The sequence below is a fragment of the Scyliorhinus torazame genome, chromosome 19 (genome assembly GCF_047496885.1).
Source record: "Scyliorhinus torazame isolate Kashiwa2021f chromosome 19, sScyTor2.1, whole genome shotgun sequence".
NCBI classification, from domain to species: domain Eukaryota; kingdom Metazoa; phylum Chordata; class Chondrichthyes; order Carcharhiniformes; family Scyliorhinidae; genus Scyliorhinus; species Scyliorhinus torazame.
The window spans coordinates 41,021,079-41,039,589 of NC_092725.1; the positions used below are offsets into that span (position 1 = coordinate 41,021,079).

General features: G+C 49.9%; 1 protein-coding gene across 1 annotated transcript in view; it reads right to left on the bottom strand.

The window, feature by feature from the left end:
• The window catches only part of LOC140395905 (cytidine and dCMP deaminase domain-containing protein 1-like), a 130,864-nt gene that overhangs the window by 48,252 nt on the left and 64,101 nt on the right, over positions 1–18,511 (bottom strand). The window contains exons 3-5 of the mRNA XM_072483961.1: positions 17,181–17,654; positions 15,314–15,363; positions 14,995–15,164 (exon numbers count right to left, since the gene is read on the bottom strand). Coding sequence (XP_072340062.1) covers positions 14,995–15,164; positions 15,314–15,363; positions 17,181–17,654 — 694 coding nt within the window. The remainder of the gene's footprint in view (positions 1–14,994; positions 15,165–15,313; positions 15,364–17,180; positions 17,655–18,511) is intronic.

Below are 18,511 nucleotides of genomic sequence, written 5' to 3' on the forward strand. Positions count from 1 at the left end.
TAAGGATAAAGAAATGGTCCTTAGATGGGCAAAGAAAACTCGGAGCAGTAAATGGGAGAACGCGGTGATCCGCGTTTATCAAGACTGGAGTGCGGAGGTGGCGAGAAGGAGGGCGAGCTTTAATCGGGCCAAGGCGGTGCTTCATAAAAAGAAGATAACATTTGGAATGCTGCAACCGGCAAGACTGTGGGTCACATATCGAGGAAGGCACCACTACTTTGAGACGGCGGATGAAGCGTGGACTTTTATTGTGGAAGAAAAACTGGAATGAGCGGGTTATTAAAAAGAACGTTTGAACAAAGTGGTGGGGCGAATGTGGGGGGCGAAGAGGGGGGTTAAAAAGGGGGGAAAGAGGAGTTTTATGTACTAATCCTGCGATGTGGTAACTTTTCTCTCTTCCACAGGTGGTGATGGGGGGAGGAGGGGAGGTGGAGGAGATGGGGCGTTGGCCATTGGGGGCGGGGCCAAGGGAGAAGCGCGGGCTTGGTTCCCGCGCTATGATAATCATGGCGGGAATAGAGAAGCAGGAAGGAGGGGGCGTCGCACGGTGCGAGCCGAGGTCACGGGGGGAAGCCGAGGTCGGCCAGTGTTTGCTGACTTCTGGGAGCAACATGGGGGGAGTAATTATGCTAGCGGGGGGTCTAGCGGGGGGGTGGTGGGAGGGGGGAATTACTGGGTTGCTGCTGCTGGGGAGAGGGGGGAGCTGGTATGGGAGGGGATGGGCGGGGGGGCACCGCCTGGGGGAGATACAGCTGCGTGGAAACCTGGTGAGGAGCTGGAAAAAGGTTATGGCTAATCGACAAGGGGGGAGGGGGGGGGTGCTAGGAAGCCCCCCAACCCGGCTGATCACGTGGAACGTGAGAGGGCTGAACGGGCCGATAAAGAGATAAAGAGGGCACGGGTACTCGCACACCTTAAGAAACTTAAGGCAGATGTGGTTATGTTACAGGAAACGCACCTGAAACTGATAGACCAGGTTAGGCTACGCAAAGGATGGGTGGGGCAAGTGTTCCATTCGGGGCGAGATGCGAAAAACAGGGGGTTGGCTATATTAGTGGGGAAGCGGGTAATGTTCGAGGCAAAGACTATAGTGGCGGATAACGGGAGCAGATACGTGATGGTGAGTGGCAAACTACAGGGGGAGACGGTGGTTTTGGTAAACGTATATGCCCCGAACTGGGATGATGCCAATTTTATGAGGCGGATGCTAGGACGCATTCCGGACCTAGAGATGGGAAAGCTGATGTGGGGAGATTTTAATACGGTGTTGGAACCAGGGCTGGATAGGTAGAAGTCTAGGACTGGAAGGAGGCCGGCAGCAGCCAAGGTACTTAAAGATTTTGTGGAGCAGATGGGAGGTGTAGACCCGTGGAGATTTAGCAGACCTAGGAGTAAGGAGTTCTCGTTTTTCTCCTATGTCCATAAAGTCTACTCGCGAATAGACTTTTTTGTGCTGGGAAGGGCGTTGATCCCGAAGGTGAGGGGAACGGAGTATACGGCTATAGCCATTTCGGATCACGCTCCACACTGGGTAGACTTGGAGATAGGGGAGGAAACAGGAGGGTGCCCACCCTGGAGAATGGACATGGGACTAATGGCAGATGAGGGTGTGTGTCTAAGGGTGAGGGGGTGCATTGAAAAGTACTTGGAACTCAATGATAATGGGGAGGTCCAGGTGGGAGTGGTCTGGGAGGCGCTGAAGGCGGTGGTTAGAGGGGAGCTGATATCAATAAGGGTACATAAAGGGAAGCAGGAGAGTAAGGAACGGGAGCGGTTGCTGCAAGAACTTTTGAGGGTGGACAGACAATATGCGGAAGCACCGGGGGAGGGACTGGACAGGGAAAGACAAAGGCTACATGTAGAATTTGACTTGCTGACTACGGGCACTGCAGAGGCACAATGGAGGAAGGCACAGGGTGTACAGTACGAATATGGGGAGAAGGCGAGCAGGTTGCTGGCACACCAATTGAGGAAAAGGGGAGCAGCGAGGGAAATAGGGGGAGTGAGGGATGAGGAAGGAGAGATGGAGCGGGGAGCGGAGAGAGTGAATGGAGTGTTCAAGACATTTTATAAAAAATTATATGAAGCTCAACCCCCGGATGGGAGGGAGAGAATGATGGGCTTTTTGGATCGGCTGGAATTTCCCAAGGTGGAAGAACAGGAAAGGGTGGGACTGGGAGCACAGATCGAGGTAGAAGAAGTGGTGAAAGGAATTAGGAGCATGCAGGCGGGAAAGGCCCCGGGACCGGATGGATTCCCAGTCGAATTCTATAGAAAATATGTGGACTTGCTCGCCCCGGTATTGACGAGGACCTTTAATGAGGCAAAGGAAAGGGGACAACTGCCCCCGACTATGTCTGAAGCAACGATATCGCTTCTCTTAAAGAAGGAATAGGACCCGCTACAATGCGGGTCCTATAGACCTATTTCCCTCCTAAATGTAGATGCCAAGATCCTGGCCAAGGTAATGGCAATGAGAATAGAGGAATGTGTCCAGGGGGTGGTCCACGAGGACCAAACTGGGTTTGTGAAGGGGAGACAGCTGAACACGAATATACGGAGGCTCTTAGAGGTAATGATGATGCCCCCACCAGAGGGGGAAACGGAGATAGTAGTGGCGATGGATGCCGAGAAAGCATTTGATAGAGTGGTGTGGGATTATTTGTGGGAGGTGTTGAGGAGATTTGGTTTTGGAGAGAGGTATGTTAGATGGGTGCAGCTGTTGTATAGGGCCCCGATGGCGAGCGTGGTCACGAATGGACGGGGATCTGCATATTTTCGGCTCCATAGAGGGACAAGGCAGGGATGCCCTCTGTCCCCATTATTGTTTGCACTGGCGATTGAGCCCCTGGCGATAGCGTTGAGGGGTTCCAAGAAGTGGAGGGGAGTACTTAGAGGAGGAGAAGAACACCGGGTATCTTTGTATGCGGACGATTTGTTACTATATGTGGCAGACCCGGCGGAGGGAATGCCAGAAATAATGCGTATACTTGGGGAGTTTGGGGATTTTTCAGGGTATAAATTGAACATGGGGAAAAGTGAGTTGTTTGTGGTGCATCCAGGGGAGCAGAGTAGAGAAATAGAGGACCTACCGTTGAGGAAGGTAACAAGGGACTTTCGTTACCTGGGGATCCAGATAGCCAAGAATTGGGGCACATTGCATAGGTTAAATTTAACGCGGTTGGTGGAACAAATGGAGGAGGATTTCAAGAGATGGGATATGGTATCCCTGTCACTGGCAGGGAGGGTGCAGGCGGTTAAGATGGTGGTCCTCCCGAGATTCCTCTTTGTGTTTCAGTGCCTCCCGGTGGTGATCACGAAGGCTTTTTTAAAAAGGATTGAAAAGAGCATCATGGGTTTTGTGTGGGCCGGGAAGACCCCGAGAGTGAGGAAGGGATTCTTACAGCGTAGCAGGGATAGTGGGGGGGCTGGCACTACCGAGCCTAAGTGAGTATTATTGGGCCGCTAATATTTCAATGGTGAGTAAGTGGATGGGAGAGGAGGAGGGAGCAGCGTGGAAGAGATTAGAGAGGGCGTCCTGTAGGGGGTCTAGCCTACAGGCTATGGTGACAGCCCCATTGCCATTCTCTCCGAGGAACTACACCACAAGCCCGGTGGTGGTGGCTACACTGAAGATTTGGGGACAGTGGAGACGGCATAGGGGAAAGACTGGAGCCTTGGGGGGGTCCCCGATAAGAAACAACCATAGGTTTGCCACGGGGGGAATGGATGGGGGATATGGAATGTGGCAAAGAGCAGGAATAACGCAACTGAAAGATCTGTTTGTGGATGGGAAGTTCGCGAGTCTGGGAGCGCTGACCGAGAAATATGGGTTGCCCCAAGGGAATGCATTCAGGTATATGCAACTGAGGGCTTTTGCGAGGCAACAGGTGAGGGAATTCCCGCAGCTCCCGACACAAGAGGTGCAGGACAGAGTCATCTCAAAGACATGGGAGGGGGATGGTAAGGTGTCAGATATATATAGGGAAATGAGGGACGAAGGGGAGACTATGGTAGATGAACTAAAAGGGAAATGGGAAGAAGAGCTGGGGGAGGAGATCGAGGAGGGGGGGAGGACCCAGAAGGACTCTCAGGGTTGTTAATATATACTGTATAATATGTATAGGTCGTTGCTACAGATAATTATATATTGGACTGTTAAATTATATTTTTGGAGAGTGTTACTTGTGATAAGGCAGTTGCCAATTAGGGTTAGTTTTCATTTTTGTTATTTATTATTTATTCATTTTCTGTTTATAAAATAGGTCATTGTTATTTGTGTTGTTATAATATTGTGTAAAGGATGCACAATGTACTGTGTTGGTTGACCAAAAATTTTCAATAAAATATTTTTAAAAAAAAATAAATGTAAGAAACTAAAAACTGGAATTGATGCAAAAATTGCCCATTTTATTATTCTTGCAAAGTATGGGAATTAAATACCAATTTGTAAGCCAGTGATTGCTTAAAGAAATGTTTTACAAATCTCTACTTCATCCTCAGTGCACCCTGGATAGACTGTAAATTCAGAATGTCCAACGCAATTTGTATGACTGTTTCTGGGATAAGAGGAAACAATCCAGTTCTTGAGTTAAGGCTGTGCTGAATTTCTGTAACATTCCTCAAAAAATTCAGATCAACAATTCAATCTACATTTTTCCTGAGCTATTGGTATATTGTGGGTTGGTGCCAGTGAAGTCAGAATAGTAAGGTTGTATCAGCTACAGAGTTGAATTGTTTTGTAAATGTAGCCATTTCCCTAACATCAATTGATTGCTCTGTGACTAATTATCTTTAGAGAATCAGCATTGTGCCACCAATTTCACCATTATTACAGTTACTCTGTTGACTGTATGAAAATGTAAGAAAGAAAGGCAAAACCCACAGTTATACTATACCTTTCACTATCTCTCAAATTGCTTTTCAGTCATAATTTAGAATGTGAGAGGGGAAAAGGTGAGAGGGGAAAAGTTTAAGGGAGATATGCGTGGAAAGTTCTTTACACAGAGGGTGGTGGGTGCCTGGAACGCATTGCGGTGGAGGTGGTAGAGGCGGGCACGATAGCATCATTTAAGATGTATCTAGACAAATACATGAATGGGCAGGGAGCAGAGGGATACAGATCCTTAGAAAATAGGCAACAGTTTTAGATAGAGGATCTGGGTCGGCGCAGGCTTGGAGGGCCGAAGGGCCTGTTCCTGTGCTGTAATTTTCTTTGTTCTTTGATGTGGGATTCGCGAAGATGTTTGGGGCCATCCCCGATTTGGACACACACAAACTGATAGTGGGGTGGGACTGGAACTTGGTGCAGGAGCCAAGATTGGACAGGTCACGGCTGCGCTCGCTGGTCCCATCAGGGGGGGCTAATGGTGGAAATGGGAGGGGTGGACCCTTGGAGGTTTCTGCACCCGAGGGAGCGGGAGTACTCGTTTTTCTCATAAGGTCCATAAGGTATACTCGCAAACCGACTTTTTTGTGGTGGGGAAGGCTTTGCTGGCTGGGGTTAAGGGGTTGGAATACTCGGCAATTGCAGTATCAGATCATGCTCCGCATTGGGTGGATATGGTACTGGAGAAGGGGGTAGCGCAGAGGCCGGGGTGGAAATTAGATGTGGGACTGTTGGGGGACCAAGTGTTCTGTGAGAAAATTGAAAAGGTAATTGAGGAATATGTAGGTTTCAACTGTACGGGTGAGGTGTTCGAAGGCAGTTGTCTGGGAGGCTCTAAAGGCGGTGGTGAGGTGATCTCGTTTAAGGCCTGGGTGGACAAAGAGGAGAGGTTGGAGTGGCAGAGGGTAATAGATGAGATGTTGGAGATAGATAGGAGTTATGCAGAAGATGGGGACCCAGCAAAGTTTGAAAAGGGGAAGGAACTACAGGCGAGCTTTGACCAACTGTCTACCAGGAAGGCGGGGCACCAACTGGGGCGAGCAAGGGCTGCAGTTTACGAGCATGGAAATAAGGTATGTTAGCAGGTCAGCTTCGGAGGGAGGCAGCGGTAAGGGAAATTGTTCAGGTGAGGGACAGGTCAGCGAAGTTGGTGGTGGTTCAGGATCTGATTAACAAGGTCTTTGAGGAATTCTATGAGAGGTTGTCAAGGTCAGAGCCACCTGGAGGAGACCGGGAGATGCAGGAATTTCTAGATGGGTTGGAGTACCCGAGGTTAGGGGAGGGGGACAGGGCTACATTAGAAGGAGCGATAGTGGAGAAGGAGATAAAAGATGCGATTGGGAGGATGCAGTCGGGGAAGGTGGCAGGGCCGGATGGTGGGGATGTTTGAAGAGGCGATAGGGAAGTGGGTGTTACCACAAACCTTGGGGCAGGCATCAATTTCCTTGTTGCTTAAAAAAGATAAGGACCCGACCGAGTGTGGGTCGTATAGACCCATCTCATTTTTAAACGTGGATGCAAAAGTATTGGCGAAGGTACTGGCGGGTAGGCTGGAGGAGTGCCTCCCGAAAGTGATAGGTGAAGATCAGATGGGGTTCGTGAGAGGGAGGCAGCTCTTTTCAAATGTGGTGGTTATGGCATCGGCGGAGGGGAAGGAAACAGGCGGTTGTGGCATTGGGTGCTGAGAAGGCGTTTGACCGGGTAGAATGGGGACACTTGATGGCATTTCTGGAGCAGTTTGGGATTGGACCAAGATTTGTGGACTGAGTAAAGCTACTATATAAGGAGCCAAGGGCGAGTATCCACACAAATAACATCAGCTCGAGATACTTTTCTCTCCACAGTGGGACGAGGCAGGGATGTCCTATGTTCCCCCTGCTGTTTGCACTCGCGATTGTACCGTTGGCCATCGCATTAATAAGTTTGGGGGTATGGAAAGGAATAGTGCGTGGGGGAGACGGACACAAAGCATAGGGTGTCCTTATATGCCGATGACGTGCTGTTATACATGTCGGAACCAAGTGTGTCAATAGGGGGAATATTGGAGTTGCTTCAGGTGTTTGGGTCTTTCTCGGGGTACAAACTAAATCGAGACAAGAGTGAGTATTTTGTGGTGTCTCGGCCGGGGGTGGGGGCAGGGGTTGGGGGGCTGCCATTCTGCCATTCCATCGGGCAGGGACTCACTTTAGATACCTAGGGGTGCAGGTTGCCTGGGAGTGGGGGAGGGGGCTCCGCAGGTACAACATTTCTAGTTTGGTGGGAACCAATATCCTGGGAGGGAGGTTTTCTAGTACTCTTCGGGAGGGTTTAAACTAATTTGGCAGGGGAATGGGAACCGGATTTGTAGTCCAGCAACTAAGGTAGTCGATATTCAGGATGCCAAAGCGTGTAGTGAGGCAGTGGGGAAGGGAACACTGACAAAGGAGAGTATTTGCAGGCACAGAGATGGGTTGAAGTGTGTATACTTCAACGCAAGAAGCATCAGGAATAAGGTGGGTGAACTTAAGGCATGGATCGGTACGTGGGACTACGATGTGGTGGCCATCACGGAAACTTGGATAGAAGAGGGGCAGAAATGGTTGTTGGAGGTCCCTGGTTATAGATGTTTCAATACGATTAGGGAGGGTGGTAAAAGAGGTGGGGGTGGCATTGTTTTTTTTTTAATAAATATTTTATTGAAAATTTTTGGTCAACCAACACAGTACATTGTGCATCCTTTACACAACATTATAACAATACAGATAATAATGACCTTTTTTTTATATAAACAAAAAACAACAAATAAATAAATATTAAATAACAAAAATGAAAACTAGCCCTAATTGGCAACTGCCTTGTCACAGGCTATACCCCCCCGACCCACCCCCCCCCATCCCCCCCCCCCCCCCCCCCCAAAGTCCTGGGCTGCTGCTGCTGCCTTCTTTTTTCCCCCATCTATCTTTCCGCAAGATATTCGACGAACGGTTGCCACCGCCTGGTGAACCCTTGAGCCGACCCCCTTAGGACGAACTTAATCCGCTCTAGCTTTATGAACCCCGCCATATCATTTATCCAGGTCTCCACCCCCGGGGGCTTGGCTTCTTTCCACATTAGCAATATCCTGCGCCGGGCTACTAGGGACGCAAAGGCCAAAACATCGGCCTCTCTCGCCTCCTGCACTCCCGGCTCTTGTGCAACCCCAAATATAGCCAACCCCCAGCTTGGTTCGACCCGGACTCCTACTACTTTTGAAAGCGCCTTTGTCACCCCCACCCAAAACCCCTGTAGTGCCGGGCATGACCAAAACATATGGGTATGATTCGCTGGGCTTCTCGAGCACCTCGCACACCTATCCTCCACCCCAAAAAATTTACTGAGCCGTGTTCCAGTCATATGTGCCCTGTGTAATACGTTTAAAATGAATCAGGCTTAGCCTGGCGCACGAGGACGACGAGTTTACCCTGTTTAGGGCATCTGCCCACAGCCCCTCCTCGATCTCCTCCCCTAGCTCTTCTTCCCATTTCCCTTTTAGTTCGTCCACCATAGTCTCCCCTTCGTCCCTCATTTCCCTATATATATCCGACACCTTACCATCCCCCACCCATTTCTTTGAGATGACTCTGTCCTGCACCTCTTGTGTCGGGAGCTGCGGGAATTCCCTCACCTGTTGCCTCGCAAAAGCCCTCAATTGCATGTACCTGAATGCATTCCCTTGGGGCAACCCATATTTCTCGGTCAGCGCTCCCAGACTTGCGAACTTCCCGTCCACAAATAGATCTTTCAGTTGCGTTATTCCTGCTCTTTGCCACATTCCATATCCCCCATCCATTCCCCCCGGGGCAAACCTATGGTTGTTTCTTATCGGGGACCCCCCCAATGCTCCGGTCTTTCCCCTATGTCGTCTCCACTGTCCCCAAATCTTCAGTGTAGCTACCACCACCGGGCTCGTGGTGTAGTTCCTCGGTGAGAACGGCAATGGGGCTGTCACCATAGCCTGCAGGCTGGTCCCCCTACAGGACGCCCTCTCTAATCTCTTCCACGCCGCTCCCTCCTCCTCTCCCATCCACTTACTCACCATTGAAATATTAGCGGCCCAATAATACTCACTTAGGCTCGGTAATGCCAGCCCCCCCCTATCCCTACTACGCTGTAAGAATCCCTTCCTCACTCTCGGAGTCTTCCCGGCCCAAACAAAACCCATGATGCTCTTTTCTATCCTTTTAAAAAAAGCCTTCGTGATCACCACCGGGAGGCACTGAAACACAAAGAGGAATCTCGGGAGGACCACCATCTTAACCGCCTGCACCCTCCCTGCCATTGACAGTGCTACCATATCCCATCTCTTGAAATCTTCCTCCATCTGTTCCACCAACCGCGTTAAATTTAGCCTGTGCAATGTGCCCCAATTCTTAGCTATCTGGATCCCCAGGTAACGAAAGTCTCTTGTTACCTTCCTCAACGGTAGGTCTTCTATTTCTCTACTCTGCTCCCCTGGATGCACCACAAACAGCTCACTCTTCCCCATGTTCAATTTATACCCTGAAAAATCCCCAAACTCCCCAAGTATCCGCATTATTTCTGGCATCCCCTCCGCCGGATCCGCCACATATAGTAGCAGATCATCCGCATATAAAGATACCCGGTGTTCTTCTCCTCCCCTAAGTATTCCCCTCCATCTCTTGGAACCCCTCAACGCTATCGCCAGGGGCTCAATCGCCAGTGCAAACAGTAATGGGGACAGAGGACATCCCTGCCTTGTCCCTCTATGGAGCCGAAAATATGCCGATCCCCGTCCATTCGTGACCACACTCGCCACTGGGGCCCTATACAACAGCTGCACCCATCTAACATACCCCTCTCCAAAACCAAATCTCCTCAACACCTCCCACAGATAATCCCATTCTACTCTATCAAATGCTTTCTCGGCATCCATCGCCACTACTATCTCCGTTTCACCCTCTGGTGGGGCCATCATCATTACCCCTAACAGCCTCCGTATATTCGTGTTCAGCTGTCTCCCCTTCACAAACCCAGTTTGGTCCTCGTGAACCACCCCCGGGACACATTCCTCTATTCTCATTGCCATTACCTTGGCCAGGACCTTGGCATCCACATTTAGGAGGATAATTGGTCTGTAGGACCCGCATTGTAGCGGATCCTTTTCCTTCTTTAAGAGAAGCGATATCGTTGCTTCAGACATAGTCGGGGGCAGTTGTCCCCTTTCCTTTGCCTCGTTAAAGGTCCTCGTCAGTACCGGGGCGAGCAAGTCCAAATACTTTCTGTAAAATTCAACTGGGAATCCATCCGGTCCCGGGGCCTTTCCCGTCTGCATGTTCCTAATTCCTTTCACCACTTCTTCTACCGTGATCTGTGCTCCCAGTCCCACCCTTTCCTGCTCTTCCACCTTGGGAATTTCCAGCCGATCCAAAAAATCCATCATTCTCTCCCTCCCATCCGGGGGTTGAGCTTCATACAATTTTTTATAAAATGTCTTGAACACTTCATTCACTCTCTCCGCCTCCCGCTCCATCTCTCCTTCCTCATCCCTCACTCCCCCTATTTCCCTCGCTGCTCCCCTTTTCCTCAATTGGTGTGCCAGCAATCTGCTCGCCTTCTCCCCATATTCATACTGTACACCCTGCGCCTTCCTCCATTGTGCCTCTGCAGTGCCTGTAGTCAGCAAATCAAATTCCACATGCAGCCTTTGCCTTTCCCTGTACAGTCCCTCCTCCGGTGCTTCCGCATATTGTCTGTCCACCCTCAAAAGTTCTTGCAGCAACCGCTCCCGTTCCTTACTCTCCTGCTTCCCTTTATGTGCCCTTATTGATATCAGCTCCCCCCTAACCACCGCCTTCAACGCCTCCCAGACCACTCCCACCTGAACCTCCCCATTGTCATTGAGTTCCAAGTACTTTTCAATAGATCCCCTCACCCTTAGGCACACCCCCTCATCCGCCATTAGTCCCATGTCCATTCTCCAGGGTGGGCGCCCTCCTGTTTCCTCCCCTATCTCCAAGTCTACCCAGTGTGGGGCATGATCCGAAATGGCTATAGCCGTATATTCCGTTCCCCTCACCTTCGGGATCAATGCCCTACCCAACACAAAAAAGTCTATGCGCGAATAGACTTTATGGAAATAGGAGAAAAACGAGAACTCCTTACTCCTAGGTCTACTGAATCTCCACGGGTCCACACCTCCCATCTGCTCCATAAAATCCTTAAGCACCTTGGCTGCTGCCGGCCTCCTACCAGTCCTGGACTTCGACCTATCCAGCCTTGGTTCCAACACCGTGTTAAAGTCTCCCCCCATTATCAGCTTTCCCGTCTCTAGGTCCGGGATGCGTCCTAGCATTCGCCTCATAAAGTTGGCATCATCCCAGTTCGGGGCATACACGTTTACCAAAACCACCATCTCTCCCTGTAATTTGCCACTCACCATCACGTATCTGCCCCCGTTATCCACCACTATAGTCTTTGCCTCGAACATTACCCGCTTCCCCACTAATATAGCCACCCCCCTGTTTTTCGCATCCAGCCCCGAATGGAACACCTGCCCCACCCATCCTTTACGCAGCCTAACCTGGTCTATCAGTTTCAGGTGCGTTTCCTGTAACATAACCACATCTGCTTTAAGTTTCTTAAGGTGTGCGAGTACTCGTGCCCTCTTTATCGGCCCGTTGAGCCCTCTCACGTTCCACGTGATCAGCCGAGTTGGGGGGCTTCCCACCCCCCCCCCCTTGCCGGTTAGCCATCATCTTTTTCCAGCTTCTCACCCAGTTCCCACGCAGCTGTATCTCCCCCAGGCGGTGCCCCCCCGCCCATCCTCTCCCGTACCCACTCCCCCCTTTCCCCAGCAGCAGCAACCCAGTAATTCCCCCCTCCCACCCCCCCCGCTAGACCCCCCGCTAGCGTAATTACTCCCCCCATGTTGCTCCCAGAAGTCAGCAAACTCTGGCTGACCTCGGCTTCCCCCGTGACCACGGCTCGCACCGTGCGACGCCCCCTCCTTCCTGCTTCTCTATTCCCGCCATAATTATCATAGCGCGGGAGCCAAGCCCGCGCCTCTCCCTCGGCCCCGCCTCCCATGGCCAACGCCCCATCTCCTCTCCCTCCCCACCTCCCCCCATCACCTCCTGTGGGAGAAAGAAAAGTTACCATACCGCAGGATTAGAACATAAGACCCCTCTTCGCCCCCCCCATTCGCCCCACCACTTTGTCCAAACGTTCCTTTTCATAATCCACTCATTCCAGTTTTTCTTCTACAATAAAAGTCCACGCTTCATCCGCCGTCTCAAAGTAGTGGTGCCTCCCTTGATATGTGACCCACAGTCTTGCCGGTTGCAGCATTCCAAATTTTATCTTCCTTTTGTGAAGTACCGCCTTGGCCCGATTAAAGCTCGCCCTCCTTCTCGCCACCTCCGCACTCCAGTCTTGATAAACGCGGATCACCGCGTTCTCCCATTTACTGCACCGAGTTTTCTTCGCCCATCTAAGGACCATTTCTCTATCCTTAAAATGGAGGAATCTCACCACTATGGCTCTGGGAGTTTCTCCTGCTCTCGGTCCTCGCGCCATCACTCGGTATGCTCCCTCCACCTCCAACGGACCCGTCGGGGCCTCCGCTCCCATTAACGAATGCAGCATCGTGCTCACATATGCCCCGACGTCCGCCCCCTCCACACCTTCAGGAAGGCCAAGAATCCTCAGGTTGTTCCTCCTTGCGTTGTTTTCCAGTGCCTCCAACCTCTCCACACATCGTTTCTGGTGTGCCTCCTGTATCTCCGACTTCACCACCAGGTCCTGTATATCGTTCTCATTCTCGGCTGCTTTCGCCTTCACGACCCGAAGCTCCTGCTCCTGGGTCTTTTGTTCCTCCTTTAGCCCTTCGATCGCCTGGAGTATCGGGGCCAACAACTCTTTCTTCATTTCCTTTTTTATCTCCTCCACGCAGCATTTCAAGAACTCTTGTTGTTCAGGGCCCCATATGAAACTGCCACCTTCCGACGCCATCTTGGTTTTTGCTTGCCTTCCTTGCCGTTGTTCCAAAGGATCCGCTGCAATCCGGCCACTTTCCTCTCCTTTTTCCATCCGTGTCCAGGGGGAACACCCTCCTGGTTTACCGCACGGTGTTTTTAGCCGTTAAAATTGCCGTTGGGGCTCCTATCAAGAGCCCAAAAGTCCGTTTCACAGGGAGCTGCCGAAACGTGCGACTCAGCTGGTCATCGCCGCACCCGGAAGTCGGGGGTGGCATTGTTGATTAGAGATAGTATAACAGCTGCAGAAAGGCAATTCGAGGAGTATCTGCCTACTGAGGTAGTATGGGTTGAAGTCAGAAATAGGAAAGGAGCAGTCACCTTGTTGGGAGTTTTCTACAGGCCCCCCAATAGTAGCAGAGATGTGGAGGAACAGATTGGGAAACAGATTTTGGAAAGGTGCAGAAGTCACAGGGTAGTAGTCATGGGTGACTTCAACTTCCCAAACATTGAGTGGAAACTCTTTAGATCGAATAGTTTGGATGGGGTGATTGTGCAGTGTGTCCAGGAAGCTTTTCTAACACAGTACGTAGATTGTCCGACCAGAGGGGCGGCCATATTGTATTTGGTAATGAACCAGGGCAAGTGATAGATTCGTTAGTGGGGGAGCATTTTGGAGATAGTGACCACAATTCTGTGACTTTCACTTTAGTAATGGAGAGGAATAGGTGCGTGCAACAGGGCAAGGTTTACAATTGGGGGAAGGGTAAATACGATGTTGTCAGACAAGAATTGAAGTGCATAAGTTGGGACCATAGGCTGTCAGGGAAGGACACAAGTGAAATGTGGAACTTGTTCAAGGAACAGATACTACGTGTCCTTGATATGTATGTCCCTGTCAGGCAGGGAAGAGATGGTTGAGTGAGGGAACCAGGGTTGACAAGAGAGGTTGAATGTCTTGTTAAGAGGAAGAAGGAGACTTATGTAAGGCTGAGGAAACAAGGTTCAGACAGGGCGCTGGAGGGATCCAAGATAGCCAGGAGGGAACTGAAGAAAGGGATTCGGAGAACTAAGAGAGAGCATGAACAATCTTTGGTGGGTAGGATCAAGGAAACCCCAAGGCCTTTTACACATATGTGAGAAATATGAGAATGACTAGAGCGAGGGTAGGTCCGATCAAGGGCAGTAGCGGGAGATTGTGTATTGAGTCTGAAGAGATAGGAGAGGTCTTGAACGAGTACTTTTCTTCAGTATTTACAAATGAGAGAGGCCATATTGTTGGAGAGGACAGTGTGAAACAGACTAGTAAGCTCGAGGAAATACTTCTTAGGAAGGAAGATATGTTGGGCATTTTGAAAAACTTAAGGATAGCCAAGTCCCCCGGGCCTGATGGGATATATCCAAGGATTCTATGGGAAGCAAGAGATGAAATTGCAGAGCCGAATGGCCTCCTTCTGCACTGTAAATTCTATGATTAATCTAGGACAAAGGTTCTGCACAACATCGTGGGCCGAAGGGCCTGTTCTGTGCTGTATTTTTCTATGTTCTATGACTTTGTGCCATTCCCCTGCCTTTATTGCTGTAATTATTCCGATGCACTCCGGCCTGGTCTCTCATCTGTCACCCTCTGTAAGATTCAGCTGGTCCACAATTCTGTGGTCTCTTTCTCTGAATGCTGTTCACCTCCTATCCCTTTTCTCATTTACGTACATTGGCTCTTTGCGTCAAAACACCTCAAGTTTTTTTTCAAATCCCCCTCTGCCTCGATCCCTTCCTATCTCAGTAATATTCTGCATCCTTACAACTCTCCAAGGACTCTGCATTCCTACAATTCTGCTTGAAAGGCCCGAGTACTTTTGTCCCACCACTGGAGTCTGTACTTTCAGCTGTCTGGGCCCTTAGCTCTGGAATTCAGTTCCTGAACCTCTCCAACTTTCTCCCCCTTTAATTAGGTTTTTTGTAACCCAATCCAGTCACCTATCCTAATGTTGCACAGTGTCATATTTTGTTTGACAATATTCCTGTGAAGCACTCGGGATGTTTTATGTTGTAGATGGTGCTAGAGAAATACAAGTTGTTGTTGGAAATCGCTCTGCTGTCCCTCTCTGTACGGGGAAAGCCATAGGATTCTTGTTAAATTCATCCACCATTTACCTGAAGTAAAGAGCATTGGCCTCAGCACAGATGATGCAACTTGTACTCTGTTGCTGTCTTCCAGAGTCCTTTTTCTGTGACTGAGCACCGTCTTCCTTCGACTCTGGGTAATTCTGAAGATATTGTCCAAGGCGATTCCCTCTTGGAAAACCGTTGTAGCCTATTCCCACCTGTGGAGTGATCAGGATTGTTTTATCAGTGCAGCCAAACCTGTTGCAATGTGTTAGCAACAATCGAGTGGTGTGGAATTAAAGTCTGTAGGGAAAAGTTTCAACTTCAAAATGAAGTGAATCTGTATAAATGTCAATACAATACTTACAAAGCAACCATCCTGGTAAATCAGTGCCCCGACTCCATGCTCAGGACTATCTGAAAATCAGAAATATATCAATCATTGAACAGGAATTGTGACTACAATTTCAGAGCTCCAGCATGATGGTTCAAGAGATTACAGGCGCAATCTATTGGCCACGCTGCACCTGAAAAGGTGAGCCGCAACGTTGCTGGTAAATGACGAGAGACCAAGCTTCCGTGATCTACCAGGCTCTCCACGCCTCGTGAGATCTAACACGATCTCGCAAGATGTTGCGATGTGAAGCCCGCCCTTTGTGGGCGAGATCACCTTTTGGCTAATCTGCATATTAGAGCACAAGAGCTCAGCTCACTGTAATATGCAGTTCCCTGAGGTAACCAAGGTATTGGGATCTATCCCTTTGCCTTGGGGACCTCGGGCGAGCACCGTTCAGTGCTCGTTTCCAGAAATGGGGGCCAGAAGGAACTGCACTCGTGGGGGGTTCCCAGGGGATTGCAGGCCCCCAGGTGCTTGCCCACTGGGCAGGTTGGCACCCTGGCACTGCCAGCGAGGCATTCTGGCAGTGCCACCTGGGTGCCAGCCTGGCACTGCCTAGGTGGCACTATCAGCTGGCAAGGGCACTGCCAAGGTGTCAACCTGGCATTTCCGCATGGCGGTGATTGGGCTGGGGTGGGGTGCACTGTGGGTTGGTGCAGGGGCACTGGGATGAGTTGTAGTGTGTTCGGGCTTGGGGACAGGTTCGGGGGTAACATTGGCCTCCTGATCTCTTGCTGCGCTGAGGAGTTCTGTAAAAGAGGAGTGGGTGGCACGGTAGCACAGTGGTTAGCACAGTTGCTTCACAGCTCCAGGGTTCCGGATTCGATTCCCGGCTTGGCTCACTATCTGTGTGGAGTCTGCATGTTCTCCCCGTGTCTGCGCGGGTTTCCTCTGGGTGCTCCGGTTTCCTCCCACAGTCCAAAGGTGTGCAGTTTAGGTGGATTGGCCATGCTAAATTGCCTTAGTGTCCAAAAAAGGTAAGTTGGGGTTACAGGGATAGGGTGGAGGTGTGGGAATAGGGTGGAGGTGTGGGCTTGGGTAGGGTGCTCCTTCCAAGGGTCAGTGCAGACTCGATAGGCCGAATGGCCTCCTTCAGCACTGTAAATTCTATGATTCTATAATTCCTGTGTGCCGTAAATTGTGCTGAGTGCATACTCGGGCGTGGGTTCCCGGCTGAGGCCTCATATGTAACCGGATGGGCGTTACATTGCGGGGTGTTTCTCGGCGCTGCGAATGCCGGGAAACATACGGCTAAACGCGCTCGCTATGGGACTGTACCCATTTGGTTAGAGCAGGCCCTCTGATTTTGGAGGTTTATCTACAATCTTCCAGACTGAGAACTGTTTCACCAGCGAGTTTATGAAGCTCAGATCATTCCAACTGGGGGCATAACATAACCGGAGTGTTCGTCAGTGAACCAGAAAATATCATAGCGAGCATTGGGGTCATCCATAATCTGCGAGGGGGGAAATAGTACTTTTTTGTGGATTAGTATTGCCTTTGACCCTACCATTAAAGCCTGAGTGAAAGACTTGTCCCACCCAATTTTTGCAACGCCACATCTGGTCCTTCACCCGCAAGTGGGTTTCCTGTCGGGAAACACCTGGGCTAGACACTTCAAATGTGCAAAGATCCTCGCCCGCTTCACTGGTCCATTCATCCCCTCATGTTCCAGGTTATAAGGTGGAGAAGAGACCCTCTCCCACCTCTCCCACCGGGGTCAGCCATTACATCTGTAGCAAGCAAGGAATTACGTAACAACATGGCGAGGTGATCCCACCAGGACAGCGTTCTGTACTGGTCCCAATGGGCATCGTGCTGGGGTTAATTTTCTTACCTGTTCTTGCAGCCAGTAGGAAGCACAGTTGTAAGGCATGTGAATCCCTTTTCTCCGTCTCTGCATCCCGATTGGAATTAATTTTTCCCAAATTCGGCTGACATTCGATGTTTCTATCAAATCTTTTTTCAAAGTTCCCCTCAGAGATTTGCATTTTGCTGAGGCACTCAGAAGCAGTTTCCAATTTGTTTTTGAAGGTTTCTTTGTAATCCCCTTTTATATATGACAAACCCAGAGCTTTCAGAATGGCATCCTGATATTTTGAATCAAAAATTGATTCCCATTTTCTGCTCGTTTCTGAAGGTTTCAATCCGATTTTCGGTAAAATTCTTTCTTGGAAAGTATCCAAGTCCAGTACTGGTATATACATTTCTGCACCGACTTTAGCTCCACAAAATAACTGATTAACAAAAGCATTTTCAGCATTGTCAGCTTGTTCGAGATTCGGCCAATAATAAATTTGAAGAACACCTCCTGTTGGGGAAGAAACCACCTCAATATTAAAATTAAGTTCTAACTTTCATAATGCAAATGTTGGATTCAGCCGACCATCACTCCACCATATGATGACAGCATGTGAGTAACACAATGATATCCCACTCCAGAATCACTATCTAATATCTGCAGGTAATTCCTGATGTGTCATTTCAAGAGACTGTTATGGAAACAGGACGTTAAACTGGATGGGATGGGGAAATTAGTTGATTGGTTTCTGGAAATGGAATCCAGACATTCATGTCAAAATTGTCAAATAAAACTGAGCTAACTGTCAATGGTCTGTTAATTATATTGTTAGGATGCGCATTGTTTAACATAGACCATAGAACATACAGTGGAGAAGGAGGCCATTCGGCCCATTGAGTCTGCACCGACCCACTTAAGCCCTCACTTCCACCCTATCCCTGTCACCCAATAACCCCTCCTAACCGTTTTGGTCACTAAGGGCAATTTATCATTGCCAATCCACCTAACCGGGCAGCACGGTAGCATTGTGGATAGCACAATTGCTTCACAGCGCCAGGGTGCCAGGTTCGATTCCGGGTTGGGTCTCTTTCTGTGCGGAGTCTGCACATCCTCCCCGTGTGTGCGTGGGTTTCCTCCGAGTGCTCCGGTTTCCTCCCACAGTCCAAAGATGTGCAGGTTAGGTGGATTGGCCATGGTAAATTGCCCTTAGTGTCCAAAATTGCCCTTAGTGTTGGTTGGGGTTTACTGGGTTATGGGGATAGGGTGGAGGTGTTAACCTTGGGTAGGGCGCTCTGTCCAAGAGCCGGTGCAGACTCGATGGGCCGAATAGCCTCCTTCTGCACTGTAAATTCTATGAAATCTATGAA